This window comes from Astatotilapia calliptera, chromosome 18 (assembly GCF_964374335.1).
Source record: "Astatotilapia calliptera chromosome 18, fAstCal68.1, whole genome shotgun sequence".
Taxonomy (NCBI): Eukaryota; Metazoa; Chordata; class Actinopteri; order Cichliformes; family Cichlidae; genus Astatotilapia; species Astatotilapia calliptera.
This window is the reverse complement of record NC_137439.1, coordinates 10,239,245-10,257,069: the sequence shown is the minus strand read 5'-3', so window position 1 is coordinate 10,257,069 and position 17,825 is coordinate 10,239,245. Positions and strand designations below refer to the sequence as shown.

Here is a 17,825-nt window from a genome sequence, read left to right as displayed (position 1 = left end):
TCATAAAGATGATGTAAAAGGAAGCTGAAATTGCCACTAGGTTGTAATTGATAGTACGTTTATATTTTAAGTCTGTGGAAAGATGTCATGGTTGGTTTGCAAGCTGTTTTGTAATTTCTTTATTTAGAATGACATCTTTGTGGACAATTTGAAAAGGCTTTTACTTTGGAAGGCAAAATCAGAATGACTTGATATTAATATGGTATCACTGTGGGGCTGTATACTGTTGATCTAAGGTGGAATTACCCTGTGGAAACAGGAAATTTCCATTTTAGAGCATTTTGAAATCACTGAAAGTTAGGTCAATTGTGGACAATTTGAAAAGGCTTTTACTTTGGAAGGCAAAATCAGAATGACTTGATATTAATATGGTATCACTGTGGGGCTGTATACTGTTGATCTAAAGTGGAATTACCCTGTGGAAACAGGAAATTTCCATTTTAGAGCATTTTGAAATTGTTCCAGGATCAAGTCAGATATGGGCAGTTTGAAAATGCTTTTATTTTTGAAAGCAAAATCAGAATGACTTGATATTGATATGGTAACATCGTGAGGTTGTATACTGTTGACCTAAAGTGAAATTATCCTGTGGAAACAGCAAAATTCTGTTTAAGAACATTTTGAAATCGTCAAAAAAGTAGGCCGTATATGCTCAATTTGAAAGGGCATTTATTTTGGAAGGCATAATCAGAATGACTTGATATTGATATGGTATCACTGTGGGGCTGTATACTGTTGATCTAAGGTGGAATTACCCTGTGGAAACAGGAATTTTCCATTTTAGAGCATTTTGAAATCACTGAAAGTTAGGTCAATTGTGGACAATTTGAAAAGGCTTTTACTTTGGAAGGCAAAATCAGAATGACTTGACATTGATATGGTATCACTGTGGGGCTGTATACTGTTGATCTAAAGTGGAATTACCCTGTGGAAACAGGAAATTTCCATTTTAGAGCATTTTGAAATCACTGAAAGTTTGGTCAATTATGGACAATTTAAAAAGGCTTTTATTTTGGAAGGCATAATCAGAATGACTTGATATTGATATGGTATCACTGTGGGGCTGTATACTGTTGATCTAAGGTGGAATTACCCTGTGGAAACAGGAATTTTCCTTTTTAGAGCATTTTGAAATCACTGAAAGTTAGGTCAATTATGGACAATTTGAAAAGGCTTTTATTTTTGAGAGCAAAATCAGAATGACTTGATATTGATATGGTATCACTGTGGGGCTGTATACTGTTGATCTAAAGTGGAATTACCCTGTGGAAACAGGAATGTGCCATTTTAGAGCATTTTGAAATTGTTCCAGGAGCAACTCAGATATGGGCAGTTTGAAAATGCTTTTATTTTTTAAAGCAATATCAGAATGTTTTGATATTGATATGGTAACATCGTGAGGTTGTATACTGTTGATCTGGAGTGGAATTACCCTGTGGAAACAGGAAATTTCCATTTTAAAACATTTTGAAATCACTGAAAGTTAGGTCAATTATGGACAATTTAAAAAGGCTTTTATTTTGGAAGGCATAATCAGAATGACTTGATATTGATATGGTATCACTGTGGGGCTGTATACTGTTGATCTAAGGTGGAATTACCCTGTGGAAACAAGAATTTTTCATTTTAGAGCATTTTGAATCGTTAGAAGATTAAGTCAATTATGGACAATTTCAAAGGGCCATTACTATGAAAGGCAAAATCAGACTGACTTGATATTGATATGGTATCACTGTAAAAAGACTGTGGTTGGAAAGTGTTGATATAAAGTTCAAATAGTATTTGGAAATACGACTTTTGCTTTTAAGAGCATTATTAAGTCATTGAAAGAGTAGTTCAAAAATGAAGATTCACAGGGCTTTTACTTTGAAATCCAAAATAAGATGGCCTTGATAGTGACAGGGCACAATTAGGGTACAAGGCTGTGTCATATAGATCTAACATTAGAGTTTGTAAAAAAAAAAAAGCCTAAATTATATGTTATTATGTTCTTAACATATCTGTTAATTCACTCGAAGTTGGCTTTTTTTTTGAAATCCGGTTTCCACATCCATTCCCGTAATACTTTGAATACACAGGGAACGTAAAACAAACTGGAGGCTGGCTTGACTGCAAGTCTCGAATTGGAGGCTGGCTTGACACCAGTTCACGACTCTCCCTCCTTTGTAGGAAAAAAAATTACAAAACAGAAGGAAAAAGAAACTGGCTGGGAATACTTCCCCCAGATCTGGGTTATCGCTTGAAACTGGCGGAGGTTGTCCGCTTCACCCCGTGGTCCAGGTGAGTGATCGTCTCATCTGGGAGCGGTCAACCCGATTCTGCTGCATTCGGGAGCAGTTCGGAAATTCCCTTTACAGCCTTAGGGTATAAAAATACAACTAGAAGGATATCAGCAGGTTAAGTACTTAAGTTAATGTCTCTCAAATAATTGTAAAAAATTGTCTGTGTACTAAAAATAAAAGCACCTATTATACTATCATCAGCTGTGGCAAGCACGCTTACTGTACCTTTTAACCTTTTTCTTAATCAATATGTGACATTTAAAGCTACTTCAAACAATGTTTGGCGTTTTAGAATTTGTGTAAATTTACACAAAATATAGCTCATTAAATACGGTGCGTTTTTTCCAAACTTAAAACTTAGATACATTTAGAGAAAATCCCTTCAAAAAGAATAGTCTGTGTTGAAAATCATTAATACCGACACCACTTTTGATCCCTCTATATACTGACTCTTTAAGGAGGTCAAAAGAAGTCACTGTACAAACATTAATTAAAAATATCCGGGGGTCTCTGCTAGAACTTTCATTAAAACGTGAGTAAATAAAATGTGTTTTTTTAAATAGGTAAAACAACTGAAATAACGAGTAATTAAAATCAAAACAAACAACCAATATCTGCTGTCATCTAACGCTTGAAGAACTGTCAAGGGGAAATCATGTAAACACTTGAAAAATATGTAAAAATATTTAATAAAATACACCCAAAATAACACAATGGGAAGAATTTAAAAAAGACACAAACACATTTTTCTCTTCTTCTGCTTGAATTTTTAATTAAAGAGATCTTTCTAACATTTGAAGCTTTTTTTTTTTTTTTTTATTAACCTTGCTTGTCATGTTTGCAAGTTTCTCCATCTAAATTAAAGGTAGGTCAAATGTGGCTAGGTAAACATTTCACTTTCTTTTTTCTTCACATGAATTTATTGTACATACGACACCAAAATGAAAGCATTCCTATTGGACTTTGCTTAGTTTGTAACAAGTCACAACACTATCCTGAATTCCTAAAGCTTAGAGTGTAACGCAGAGAGAATTACTCTCTCCAAGAGAGGAAGTAGAGCTTTCTTTCTCCATCACTGCAGACCAGCTCAGTGGGTCTTTGTGGATTCACCTCCAAGATCAGAACAGGACCTCCACACACAAACAAGCCCACCTGCAGAAAGAAAAGGAGACAGGGTGAAGAAAATCATCCTTGCTTTAAGAGAAGTTAAAATAATTTGACAATTAATCTCACAATTTTTACAATATAAAGCCAGGAATCTTACAACTTTGCTGCTACTCTTGGAAAAACCCAGAAACTATTCTAATGGTTGTCAAACCAGGTCTTAATTCATATATATAATCAAATGTCAAAACGCATCATTGGTATAGGGGAAAATATCAAATGTTGTATTTATAGGGGAAAGCTGAGGCATAAAACAATTTATTCCTATTCAGGAAATTAAGTTAAAAGATTTAACACACCTCACAAGTAGAGACTGTAATTTACTAGTAGAGATAACTGTAAAATGTATTTGCTGCATACTGTTTTCAGCTGCAAAAACACTGTAAACACAGTAAGTTAGCAAGAATGTGATAAGGAGACAAACATAATCTATGACCAGATTGTTTTGTGGAGTTTGTAGAGTACCTGATTCTTGGTGTCTCTGTCCCACAGCTTCACTGTCCGGTCATAGGAGGCTGAGATGATGGTGCTGTCAGTGAGTCTCAGCACACTGATCCTGTCACTGTGAGCCTGCAGATAAAGCATCACAATTACAAGGAGGAAAGTTGTATATCATGTCTGCTGTCTGCTTTCTTTTCTCTGTACATTTAAATCAAGATGACCAAATTTGATTTGTCTATAAATAAATTTTAAAAATTCAGAGGAAAAATTGCCAGATTTGTAATTTTACCTGCTGAAATATGAGAATTTTCAGCTTTTTTTGGGCAGTTTTCTCTCTTTCTGCTTTGTTAAAAGACCTCAGACGTTACTGGGAACTTATTAAGCTTTTTTCTTTTTTTTTCTCTGTCAGACAGGAAGAAAGTAAGAAAACGTTTTTACAATAGTGAAGCTTGATATTAAGTGTATGGTCACCATTTGCCCAAATAATCAATGTGAGCCAAAAACTCAGGTTTCATTCTGCTTGAAATGTTCAGTTTTACATGTTCATGTCAGTCACTCTCTTCTCTCACTCTTGAACTCTTACAGGCTTTCTTTTGCTCCATGAGGACAGCTCTGGTGGGCGATTGAACCACATGTTGCCCTCCGCATCTCCACACACCACAAAATCTAAAACAGACAAACATTTCAGGTGTGACAGAATCTCCATATACACATAGAACATGCTTGATATTGCAATGTTTTCATGTGTAAACAAGTTTCGTTTTGTGCTCTGAACTTTTCAGAGTTTGGAAGTTATATGGATTTTCTAATGATGTCTGACTCCTAATGCACGTGTCCAAGATACTCATTAATCAGATTAACCTCAGTAGTCCTCTGATTGGCTGTTGGGATCATTGGGACATTTTCTATATGTGTATATATGGTATGGGAGAGCAGAGGTGTTGCCTAGTTACCTTATTTGCTTAGTTACCTTATGAATTTAACCAACAGGAAGCAAAACAGTGTGGTGGAATTCTACTTAACAGTCTTCTTATTTACAATATTTGAATACCCTGCATCATCTTGACCATTATTTTAAAGCAAGGGTGCAAAATCTAGGCAGTGATGCATAGGAATACAATGTTTTAGTCATATGCTGCAGAAAAGTGAATATCTTGACTATTTTTCTGAGACCAAATTAGCATGAAAAATCAACTGAAGTAAACATCTTTTACTTCCAGGTCTGATGTTTACCGTTATCCATTATCACAGCTGTTATCAGGGTCCTCTTCTTCTTCCCCTCCTCCTCGTCACATTTCATGTTCAGTTCACTGAAAGCTCTTTGAAGGGATGTTTCCCGACTCATGGGAAACTGAAAATTAAGAGGATATGATTGTCAGCTGTCTTTTCATCGGTGTCTTATTACTCAGTGTTATCACCGGTGCCTCAACGGTCATGTCAGTGGGGGGATCCGGGGTTTTCTCTGTGATTTTCACATTCCTGTGGCAGTGTGCTAGGTGGTTGCTCAGATTTGAAGTTAAAATTTTTGCTGTAGAAAGAAGTTTTCTTCCCACGAAGAGTGCACAATGGATGCTAATGTTTTTGTCACTTTTTATGGAATCAAACTCAAAGTAATGCCTCTGTCAGTGCGCCCCAGGGTGGCTGTGGCTACATGTAGCTTGCCATGACAAGTAGGGCTGCTCGATTATGGCAAAAATGATAATCACGATTATTTTCACTGAAATTGAGATCACGATTATTTGATGATATTTATTTAACCCTTTAAGACCTACTATAGAACCAAGTCCACCAGAGCTTATGTTATTTTTATTTATTTTTTTTTACATGCTGTAGTGCCATTTGTGGGAGCATTTCAAGTTGCTATACATCAATACAACTGTTATAGCCCATATTTTAATAATATGTATGCATTAAGTGCATAGTAATTACATAAATTGCAAAAAAGTGCAATAAACTACAAAAAAAATTGAAAATCGCTTTTGTTTTGTTTACATATATTTCTACTTGGAGAAGTTTAAGAGGTTTATCCCTCAAAACTTTAAATACAATAAAGTTGCAAAAAATAGTTTCCCACCACAGGAAATTTATTTTGAGTGTCTTCATAGTTTTATTTTGGAGATACAGCAATTTTTATATACTGCAGGAAAAACAAAAAACAATCCTATGATGCAAATTTGCAAAGAAAACAGCATGTGCATCATTTCACTGTGGGAAGTGTTACGAACAGCTGATAGGAACGGCAAAGCGTGTTTCTGGAATATTATGCTTTTGTTCCTGCAAGCGCTTTTTATGCAGTTTTTGCAAAGCTATATGTGGAACGAAACCGTGACCGAGGACAAGCTGATGGCATCAGATGTAAGTACAACTCCTCCGGTTTCATATGCAAAACAAATTATTGCGCTAGCTTACACGGTTCAGGTTCTACAGGGATTTAAAAATAGTTACGCAAAACGGAGCGTGCTGCTCTGACCGGCTTTAAAGGGTTAACAATGACTTTAAAAAAATAATATAAAATAGTGTGCAACACCACTGAAGTTTTTTTTTTTTTTTTAACTCTTTTCAACCAACGGCAGTCACTCTCCAAATAACTTCTGCTTAGCTTTCCGAGCTTCCCTCGGGTCCTCTTAATCAGCGGTCTCCAACCTTTTTTGCGCCACGGACGGTTTATGCCCGACAATATTTTCACGGACCGGCCTTTAAGGTGTCGCGGATAAATGAGGGAGGGGCTAATAATCGGCTCAGTCATTTTTAATGATCGTTGAAAGCCCAGATCGTAATCGTGATTAAAATTCGATTAATTGAGCAGCCCTAATGACAAGTGTGTGAATGTGTGCATGAATGGGTGGATGACTGGATGTGTAAAGCGCTTTGGGGTCCTTAGGGACTAGTAAAGCGCTATACAAATACAGGCCATTTACCAATGTCAGTACTTCCATGCTTTAAACGCTGCATGGTCGTACTCTCTCCATTGTTGATATACACACGTCTGTTGCTGCCACGGGTGTTGCACGCGCTTACGTCGTTGTCATGAGACACTCTCACAAACAAAAATCAGGGTTTAGTAACACAGTGTGCCTACGGGAAAGTAACAGTAATCTAATTACATTTTTTTGCAATAGTAATCCCTTACATTACTCAGTACTTTAAAAAAGTAATCGGATTACAGTAACGCGTTACTGCCCATCTCTGCCTATAGACATGTACTAAATCTGTTCACAAGAGATGATGAGTGTCCACAGTTCAAGGGAGGGGATTATTTCCTAAAATACCAATTCTTTTCATCTTCAGAATGGTTTTGATGGTGAATTAACGCTTAATGTGGAGTAATGCTGGTTCGTATACTCACAAGGAAGCCGATGTAAATCTCTCCCTTTGATTCACCCACCAGCCACACGCTTTTCTTATCATTGTGGATCACGCAGTGAAATTCAACTTCATAGTGCCAACTGATAACAAGAGACAACCCACATTTAGAGTTACCAAAAACAAGCAACAAGGAATCCATCAAAGAGCTGTTGAACTGGATTTTGGTCATGCAAATATCAAATAAGCATTTTGATCCAAGGTCTGCTATAGTTTGAGGAAAGAAGCTAAAACAGCTTGTTTTAGAATGTAGTCCAGTATGAGAGGATTATTATGCTGAATGGCTGATTTAAAAAATAAAAAAAAAGCATGAAAAATACATTACTTGTTGACTTTATTGTGCCAGCTGCCCTCATTGTTCTTGGGTGCCACATCAAATACTTCTCCAGTTTTGTTCACCCCAAATAAAGCAGTGCAGTAGAAGAGGCGCACCACTGGTTCACTGACTGTGTAGGTGGTTACCTTCACCAAGCTGGAAGCAAGAGACAAAAATTAAAGAATTAGTTAGTGTGAAGAGTGAAACTCATAATACCTCATGTGATGTCTCCCTCCACTGCTGATGCACTGAAGCTCAGAATCAGTTAAACTTCACAATCTTAATCAACACAAAACAGCTTTCACGTGCCAGTTTACCACAGCGCTTAGACAGTCATATGATTGTTTTTTTATTAAGCAAACTAGGCAAAATTAGTTATTGTCTTTAACTTTATAGGACTAATGCAGATGAGAGTGCTTGGGCATCTTATGTATTAGCTGTTGGTGTTTACCTTGCTGTGTCATGTTTTTTATTCCACACCAGCTTCCAAACACCAATAAGTTTCACACTCGCCACAGCGATCTGACTATCAGGCATGGAGCAGACTGCTGTAATGGGGTCATCAAATACCTGACACACACACACACACACACACACACACACACACACACACACACACACACACACACACACACACACAAAGATGGATGGCATGGTCAAAAAACAAACAAACAAAACAAAACAGATTTAAAAAGAGTTTAAAAAAAAACTATTTTTCTTTGTACACTTCTTCACCTGCTTGTGGCCAACCACTGAGTTGTTTTGCCACAACTCGAGCAAACCAGATTCATACCCAGCGAGGAGCAGGTCATCATTTTGACAGAAGCACAGAGCTGTGACCGAGCCTTTCAGGTTTGGAGGACTTGCTGTGGAAAAAAGAAGAAACACAGTTTTCATAACAAAATGTGTATAAGGACCCTTAATAACACTGTAATTACTTTAAAGATAAGGCTACATAGGGCACCAGTTTAGCTCCCAGCACGTGTTCAGTAGTACTTATTTTATTTTTAGATTTAAAACAAATCTTCTTTGATTAATTCAACACTGAAGAAATTCTAATTGATACTCATATCTCCCAATCTTTTTCACCATCATTCATTTATGTTTTAAAAGGTACAATAAGTTTTTTTGAGGCTTTTTGTTAAATATAAAAAAAGAATATTGTAGTCATAAAGACACATTGATTTGTTGACATTGACAATTGCATCTGAAACCAAAATGATGCACTCTCGTAAACTTTAAATGCAGTCATTATAAGTACATAGATTTGTGTGCTGGATTGTGGGCACACCATTTTGAACACAATGACTGAGATGGACATCGCAGCTAATTGGTTCAAGATTTCCTGAAATGAAGTCTGGGCTCTAACACAAGAAGACGTGCATAAACATAAAAAGGGTTTTTCTTGAAAGGAAATTAAAATTATAAGGAGTTTTAAAGACATTTTAAGTAGCTAATTTTGCACAATATTGGTGAGAAATTTAATGGGAACATGGAAAAATAATTAAAGACATTAATATTTAACATAATACCTCTCTTTTTGCATCTCTCTATATAACGTCCTCCTTATCAGTGCACAAAAGGGGAGCATTTTAAACATCATTACTCATAAGCACTTACAGCTGCAAAAGGCCACATAATAATGCGTCGTTAACCAATTTTCAAATGTTCATTACCTAATTGCAGATGATAAATATTGACTTTTTAATACAGTAAAAAAATAAAATAACGAGAGTTAAATCCATTTTCAAATTTGAGATGTTTCTACTGGCTTACTGTGCCAATTTATGGAACATAAGCTGAAGCCAAACAGTTGGTACTAAAATAAGAAAAATGAGAGATTTGTAGCTCCCTAAAAGTTGATTTTATTCATCTGGACGTAGCGTTTTCAGTGAGAGAAACGTTTCGTCACTCATCCAAGTGACTTCTTCAGTCTCAGCTGACTGCAGGTTTCCCAAATCTTATACACAGTACATTTGCACAGTGACTGAAACTAGCACCACTGAAGGAACAATGGGTTGGGAGATTGGTTCCTTGATCATGCAAATTGTCATGACGATTGGTCAACAACCACTGATCAAAGACCACTGATCAATAGCCATGAGTACCATTCACAGAGAGTTGGGGTTTAAAAGCCACAGAGACACTGTGTTTAACTGTTCCAATACTCCTGACACATACGGGATCACTACGGGTTTTTGCTGAGCTTTCTTTAGGTGCCTTCCCAGCAGATTTGTAGACACTTGTGAGTTGATAATTATGATTTGTATCATTTATATAAATGGTAAAAAAATAAAAGTCTCAATTTAAACCAATTTTTTTTTTACCTCTTGCCCATGTCCAGCATCGCAGCGAGCGGTCTTCAGAAACAGTGAAGAATTGTGGGACCCTTTCCTTGCAAACGACTCCATGAATCGCACCGCTGTGACCGCGAAAGGTGCTAAAGTGCTCCACCTGGAAATAAACCGACATATCTAGTCAGTGAGAAAATACATCTGAAGAAGCAGCAGGGCACTTTAAAAATTCAGAGGATTTTTTTTTATTTGTTTGAGAGACCTGTAAGGGTTTCCAAAATTTCACTGTGCCATCATCAGACGCTGTGAAAACGGACATTTCTTCTGACTTCACTTCCTTCCCTTTGTCTTAAAAACAAAGAGTGGGCTTAGAAATATCAAATATTAATTTCAGAATATGCAGTATTAACTCAATACAGCGTACTGAATGATGGAAAGAGGAGGAGACTATGTGTGTAATCACTTCCCAGCATGTTTTCTCAGGTACCTGTATTTGGGAGGAGAGAGCAGTGGTGTATGCGTCTCATGTGAGCAGAAATATGGCAGATTTCAGTGTTTGTTTCCCACTTCCAGACATGCAGTGCCCCCTCTGCACAGCTGGCTATCACATATTGTCCCTGCCCACAGAAAGCACGACAGAGCAGGTCAACAAAGAAAATAATTTATCAAACCAAAGAAAAAGACAATTTCATGCTATAGTTAAACAGTTCTTTACATTGTACACAATATAGAGAGCTTATTTACTTAAAGCTGCATAAGTGACTCACCAGACAGCAGACAGAGGTAAGTGGACTTGTCCAGGAGATTTCCCTCAGACACTGCCCAACCTGAAGGTCCCACGAACAAAGTCTGCCGTCATTTGAAGAGCTTAACTGGAACAAAAACAAAAAACACATTTTTGAAAGCACTTGTATGTTACTTAGATGTAATTATCAGATATGCGTGTCTGTGCATTGCTTCCAAGCTTGCTAGCCTTAGCTGATAAATTAACACTCCATCTTCTTAGCCAAATGTGGACACTTTAGGCTCCAAAAAAAAAAAAAAAAAGGAAAAACAGAAAATTTGTTTAAAAACAAACAAACACATAGACCCCACCCACCCAAAAAACAACAACAACAAAAACAACCCAAACATGTACAGCAACCCTCTTCGATACACTGTTTATTAACTAAATGAGCCAAATTTTTCCACAAAACCTTTCTACAATATAGCTGTACAGCAATTCTTGACTAAGTTTCTTTATTTTTTATTTTTAAATTGAAAGACTTGACCATAAACAGTTTAACTATCATGAATACAGTACATACGACTAAAGAATTTTTACATGAAATCTTGTGATGCCACCTGTTGCTTTTCCTTAGTTGCCCTGTTGAATTTGATCTTGTTGTACTGTGAGGTAACAGTGCAATATGGAGTCAGGTGTGAGACATTTTAGCACCAATGACACTAAACAGGGGAGAAAATTTTCAAAGCACCACTCATAACCCCGACAAGGATCAGGCAAAGGCCACTATTTGTATTTTTCTTTCCACTGTCCTACAATAACTGTGATTGTAGTAAAGGACAAAGGACGCTTGTTTGGTTGGTCTCGACATGCCTCCATCCCCATTCTAATATAACATCACAGCTTTGTATATATAATTAATTTGATCTCTTGGCTGTGGACCACAGATCCCACTTTCAGAACCACTGCTTTATGACACAAACAAAATATGAAAAGAAAAAAAGAAAAAGAAGACCAACCACACAATCTGGAGTCCAAACGCAGCCTGTGACCCAGTCTCGGTGAGCATGAGGCAGAGTCTTAGAACGAACAGCAGGAGCAGTCACATCCCACACCATCAGAGCCTGAAACAATCAAATGTTTATGATAACAGATGAAGAGAAAACCAATGTAGCTCTCTCCAGAGGTAGAATATAACAAGTGCATTTAATCAGCTACTGTTAGTGTTTATGTTTTATGTGCTTTATTTTTCTGCATTCCACACTGAAACACTACACTTTTAATTACACTACATGAGTTTTAGTTCCCAATTGCCAGTCTTGGTAGCCGGGGATCAGTCCGCCAGGGCCTCCGCTCCTGGCTGTTACCCAGCACACAATGCACCCAACCCCTACGGCACCACCTGCGGGTGGTGGGCCTGCGGGAGGATGGGGCCATGTCCCCTTTTCGGGCTGTGCCCGGCCGGGCCCCATGGACTAAGGCCTGGCCACCACATGCTCGCCCTCGGGCACACTCGCCCTCGGGCACACTCGCCCTCGGGCACCCTCCCCAGGCCTGTCTCCAGGGCGGGGCCCGATAACCCTATCCCGTCAGGCTAAACTGTTCCTTCAATGTTCTCCTCATAAGGGTCTTCTGAATCGCTCTTTGTCTGGTCCCTCACCCAGGACCAATTTGCCATGGGAGACCCTATCGGGGGCAAAAGCCCCCGGACAACATAGCCCATGGGAACCCCTCCACCACGATAAGGTAGCGATTCACGGAGGCCCCAGTCCGTGAGATCTTCAACACACACCTCTGGCAGAGCTTCAACAGCATTCCGAGGGAGAGTGGGGACATTGAGTCCGAATGGACCATGTTCAGCATCTCCATTGCCGAAGCCGCTGCATTGAGCTGCGGCCGCAAAGTGGTTGGTGCCTGTCGTGGTGGTAACCCCCGAACCAAATGGTGGACACCAGGCTGAAGAAGGAGTCCTATCGGGCTTGGCTAGCCTGTGGGACTTTGGAGGCAGCTGACAGGTACCGACAGGCCAAGCGGAATGCGGCTCGGGCAGTGGCTGAAGCAAAAACTCGGGTGGGGGAGGAGTTCGGAGAGGCCATGGAAAAAGACTTTCGGACTGCCTCGAAGAGATTCTGTCAAACAGTCAGGCAACTCAGGAGGCGAAAGTGGTGCTCTACCTGCACTGTGTATAGTGCTGGTGGAGCGCTGCTCACTTCGACTGAGAAAATTGTCGGGCGGTGGAAGGAATACGTCGAGGACCTCCTTAATCCCACTGACATGTCTTACGAGGAGGAAGCAGAGTCTGGGGATGACCCGCCAATTTCCAGGGGAGAGGTCACTTAGGCAGTTAAACAACTCCTTGGTGGCAGAGCCCCTGGTGTGGATTAGGTCCGCCCCGAGTTCCTGAAGGCTCTGGACATTGTAGGGCTGTCCTGGCTGACAAGCCTCTGCAATGTTGCGTGGAGATCAGGGGCAGTACCTCTGGACTGGCAGAACGGGGTGGTGGTCCCCATCTTTAAGAAGGGGGACCGGAGGGTGTGTTCCAACTACAGGGGGATCAGACTCCTCAGCCTCCCTGGGAAAGTCTATGCCAGGGTGCTGGAAAGGAGAGTTTGTCCACTAGTCGAACCTCAGATACAGGAGGAACAATGCAGTTTTTGTCCTGGTCGCGAAACACTGGACCAGCTCTTTATCCCCGGCCCCGGATAAAGCGGAAGAAGATGGATGGATGGATGGATGGATGGAGTTTTAGTTACCTTATAAGGTAATTTAAGTGTACCAAAAAATCTTACATGTTCAGTAGGCAGTATCCCTAATCTGAATCTATGAAGCACTGCAACTACATGATATCATTATTAATATTATTATTATTTTATTTTTTTAAGTAAGAATAACCCAGAATTCATGATTTCACCCTCTCAAATGAGACAACGTTCTCCCCCTCTCATACTGATTTCACAGTTGTAACCTTTTATTGAGGTACTCTCATAAGGTTCATAAGGGGGGGAAGAGTTACAGGTACCTGATCTTTTCCACCAGACAGCAGCTGTGCACCATCTGGACTGAAAGCCAGACACGTGACTCCGCCACTGTGGCCCCTCAGTATTGAATTTGGCTGGATCGGAGGGTCACAGGTCAGATCAGACAATAACCACAGCCCAATGGTGAAGTCATCTAATTCAAAGAGCAACATTGTAAAACATTTTTAGACATAAGTCAAACTGACTGGAACTTGAGAAACTTTTGATAATACCCTGAGAAGAAAGCATAATCACTACCACCAATCACACCTACCTGAAGCTGTCGCCAGGTACGTGGAGTTTTGTGCGAGTGCCTGGATGGTGCCCGATTGCACACCAAACACTCCCACCATTTCCAGGACTTCCGTCATTCCCTCCTCTTCTTGTTTTCTCTTCCACACCCGCAGAAATTTGTCACTTCCTCCAGACACCAGCAGATCGGTGTCAGTCTGCTCTGCTTCTAAAATGACCCACAGCATGCACGGTACAGACACGTCCAGGTCCACGGAGGCCCAAATCTTCTCACCTGAAAAATTAATTTTGGTACAGTTTGTTTCTTTTATAGTGCACACACTTAAAAAGAGCAAGAAAGGAAAAAACCTAGAGGAGATGCTTTGAATTTTAATGCCAGAGATGTCTTTTTTGAGCCACTGGCCCCACTTCATACACACACACACACACACACACACACACACACACACACACACTTTCTTGTAGTGATTCCATCTGGTAAACATTTTTGAAACATTCGTAGCTCACAACACACCTGATCTGAGGCTGAAAAGTTTGATGCCATCAGCGTGGTATCCCACAGCAACATAGTCTCCATTCACAGCCACACACAGAGCAGCAGGCTGAGACGTTACAGCCTTTAGCTTTTTCAGAGGTGGTTCCTGCATCCACTGACGAAGAAGAAGAAGAAGAAGGAAAAAAAAAAAAAAAAAAAAAAAAAACATGAACATGAAGATGCTGAAATTCATGAATATATGAATGAACAGGTTTTTCCATCAATAGAGCCCCACCTTAACACTTAACATCATCAGTACAAGATCCTTGTAAATGTGCAGCATCATTAAAGTTAAAAGGGGTCCAGCAAAATATTAGAACTTACATCATCACATTTTAATTCAGTGACAGAACGTCCAAGTCCTCCAGACCAGAGGTTGAGCTGTTTGAACAGAAAAAACAGAAATGGGAGGTGGTGATGATTAGCTTTATAATCACTGAAATCTTTGTGAGAAGATACTGGTGCCTGTTCCTGCACTGACTTTCTCCTGATAACTGCACTATGACTGCTTCAGAGGTGGTGCTTTTTGAGGTCGTTTTTGAGAAAATAAACAGCAGTGTCATATCAGTCATCTCAGATAAATCAGAAAACAACAAAAGGCTATCTCCGAACGTTGATTCTGTTCATCTGGACGTAGAGTTTTCTGAAAACTCTACATCCAGATGAACAGAATCAACGTTCGGAGATTTACTTACCTGGATGATTGAGAATGCATCAAGACGTTTTAAACCAAAAGTTATTTTATACAAAACCAAATGGTTATTAAAATAAGCAACATTTGAAGGGAAAAGCAGAAGCTTTATTATGTGCTGACTGATGTCTCACCATGTGATCAGAGCCAGCGCTCAGAAGCATGGATCCTTCCTCCAGGAAGGTGAGGGACTCTGTGGCTTCACAGTGAGCCTGGAAACATCCCACACAGGTGGAGGTGGGCACTGACCACACCCTCACCTCCCCAGACACAGAGCCAGAGCAGAGCATGGAGGAGTAGGGAGAAAAAGAGAGGCTGCGCACTGATCGTGTGTGGCCGCACAGGGACTGATGGAGAGAGAGAAAAACAGTGAGTGCATTATCTGAAGTAGTTCTTCTTTCAGCTGTTCTCTAATAATAATAATAATAATAATAATAATAATAATAATAATAATAATAATAATAATACTTTCAAAAAAGCCCTATTCTGCTAAAGAACTGAAATTAAAAATAAATATCTCAGTTTCAATAGACCACACCCCCTTTTGTAGACATGTTTTCATTGGTTCCGATATTCCATACTTCAGTTATATTTATGGTCCTATTTTTTTTCTCCTGTAGATCTTTAGTAGAACTGATTATGTATTTTTAACATACATTCATGGTGAAAATGAAATAACATTGCAACATTCACAGCATTGAGCTCACTGTTAGTTTTTTATTCTTGAGCCAGTTCCACATGATCACATTTCCATTCCAGCAGCCAGCAGCCAGAAGGTGACCCTTAGGGTCAAAGGTCACACAGTTCATAGGGCTTCTGCTGAGCACGGAGGACACTTCAGTACCTTTATCAGAAGACCACACCTGAAGAGAAGAAACAGGTTTGATTAATACAGTCGAGGAACGATGTCAAACCTGGCAGTGCAGCGTCAGGCTGTAAACCATAACAAAGCAGCTGCACAAATGACTAACAACACATCATCACTTAATCATCACTTTCACCCTCAGGGAGACAGACTAGAGCTAGAGAACAATTTCAACTTCCAATGATTATGAAAAAAAGAAAGCAAAGTTACTTTTTTATGCAACTGTAGCTACATAAGGGCTGCTCAACTTTGGCTAAACTCATAATCATAAGTGTTGAACATTATTATACACAGACGCTGGAAAAATAGTGGACATATTCTACCTTTCTGTGAACCTTAATTACAATCTAGCTGATATTGAAGATTATTTCGTTCAATGAACACTCTACAAAACTAAATTACATAACACTGTTTGTTTTTGATCCACATGCGCTGGCATTCCTGAGGTCCTATTTCACATGATACTGAATCAAGACAGAAGTCGAGGCAGAAAAACACAAACATCTTTTTAGTGTTACTTTAATCATGCAGTCGAGGGAAACCGTGGCGAGGTGCTTCTTGTCTGCAGTGACATCACTTCCTGTTATCATATTAGTGTGGCCATCAATAACGTCAGTCCTACAGAAACACAAGTAAAATGACTTTAAAGATTCGGTGCTATATTTGTAAAAAATTAAATCTAAACCAATCTTTTAACCCTTCTCACACCTGCATCCATTTTCAATGTCCCACACTTCTATTCGCCCATCAAAGGAGGTGGTAGCAAGTCGTAAGTCCTTCAGGAAGACACAGCTCGAGATGCCGTCACAGCTGCTGATCAGAGACTTCACCTCCTGCTCACAGCCAGGAGAAAGTGCATATTAGACATTTTAAAGGCTTCTTATTCTCAGCAAGTGTGACAGCACATTATTTATGTATGAATTTATTTTTGTTTAATCAGGGTAGAAAATGTCTCAGCTAGAAATAAAAACAGCAAACGCATAAAGTTCACATTAATGACAATAAATACCAACTGGAAATTAACTACACACAAACATGGTCAATGAATCCAGTCTGCTACTGATCTCACAAATTCAAAGCATGAATACAAGCTGCTGAGTTGATCCACAACGTTATAAAATGTGTTTAAAACAAACACATTTGTACCTGTCCAGTCTGCGTGTGGATGAAATGTAGAGTTCCCTCGCCAGTACCAACCACCATCATCTGGTCATCCTGGCTCACAACCAGAGAGGTGGGCTCCGAGGGGAAGGTTGACAGCAGCTCGCTGAGTTCAGGAGTTCAAACGCACAAGAATATCAACACAATAAAACAATATGGACTATATTATCCAACATACACATATATCTTATTTGTTTTGTACTTCTGCTGGTATTACTGATCCCACAAGTACATTTACCATTTCCTATAATATAAGCATATACAATTTACAGTATACATTGCAGAAAAGATGCAGAAAGATTATTTTATTTTTAGCCCCAAAAATATGTACTCTTGGACAACAGGCAAAAAGCCTTCAGGAAAAAAAAAAAAAAACTTCAGTTGGTGACCTCTAGTGGTCAGGAGATACCATCAAGTTCTGCAAAGCTACTGCAGAAACATGGCGGTACAACACAATGGACTTTCCGTTCTTTTTAGAGGATTAGACCCCAGTTAACACAGAATTATGAACCTTATCTTCATTTTCTGTATAAAATATATCTGAAAATAGCACATCCCTTTAAAGCAGGGGAAGGGGAACTTCAGGCCTCAAGGGCCGGTGTCCTACAGGTTTTAGATGTGTCCTGTATCCAACACAGCTGATTTAAATGGCTAAATTACCTCCTCAACATGTCTTGAAGTTCTTCAGAGGCCTGGTAATGAACTAATGATTTGATTCAG

General features: G+C 39.3%; 1 protein-coding gene across 2 annotated transcripts in view; it reads right to left on the bottom strand.

Moving 5' to 3' along the window:
- Positions 1-3,026: 3,026 nt before the first annotated feature.
- tep1 (telomerase-associated protein 1) overlaps positions 3,027-17,825 on the bottom strand; it is a 38,674-nt gene continuing 23,875 nt past the window's right edge. For both annotated transcript variants that reach the window (XM_026150034.2, XM_026150032.2), the window contains exons 35-56: positions 17,091-17,211; positions 16,653-16,777; positions 16,463-16,562; positions 15,787-15,942; positions 15,214-15,426; positions 14,713-14,769; positions 14,368-14,503; positions 13,876-14,127; positions 13,604-13,755; positions 11,604-11,708; positions 10,628-10,732; positions 10,348-10,477; positions 10,123-10,208; positions 9,894-10,020; positions 8,302-8,432; positions 8,018-8,136; positions 7,576-7,722; positions 7,234-7,333; positions 5,121-5,238; positions 4,471-4,553; positions 3,912-4,016; positions 3,027-3,434 (exon numbers count right to left, since the gene is read on the bottom strand). In XM_026150034.2, coding sequence (XP_026005819.2) covers positions 3,315-3,434; positions 3,912-4,016; positions 4,471-4,553; positions 5,121-5,238; positions 7,234-7,333; positions 7,576-7,722; positions 8,018-8,136; positions 8,302-8,432; positions 9,894-10,020; positions 10,123-10,208; positions 10,348-10,477; positions 10,628-10,732; positions 11,604-11,708; positions 13,604-13,755; positions 13,876-14,127; positions 14,368-14,503; positions 14,713-14,769; positions 15,214-15,426; positions 15,787-15,942; positions 16,463-16,562; positions 16,653-16,777; positions 17,091-17,211 — 2,788 coding nt within the window. In that variant the 3' untranslated portion in view covers positions 3,027-3,314. The remainder of the gene's footprint in view (positions 3,435-3,911; positions 4,017-4,470; positions 4,554-5,120; positions 5,239-7,233; positions 7,334-7,575; positions 7,723-8,017; positions 8,137-8,301; positions 8,433-9,893; positions 10,021-10,122; positions 10,209-10,347; positions 10,478-10,627; positions 10,733-11,603; positions 11,709-13,603; positions 13,756-13,875; positions 14,128-14,367; positions 14,504-14,712; positions 14,770-15,213; positions 15,427-15,786; positions 15,943-16,462; positions 16,563-16,652; positions 16,778-17,090; positions 17,212-17,825) is intronic.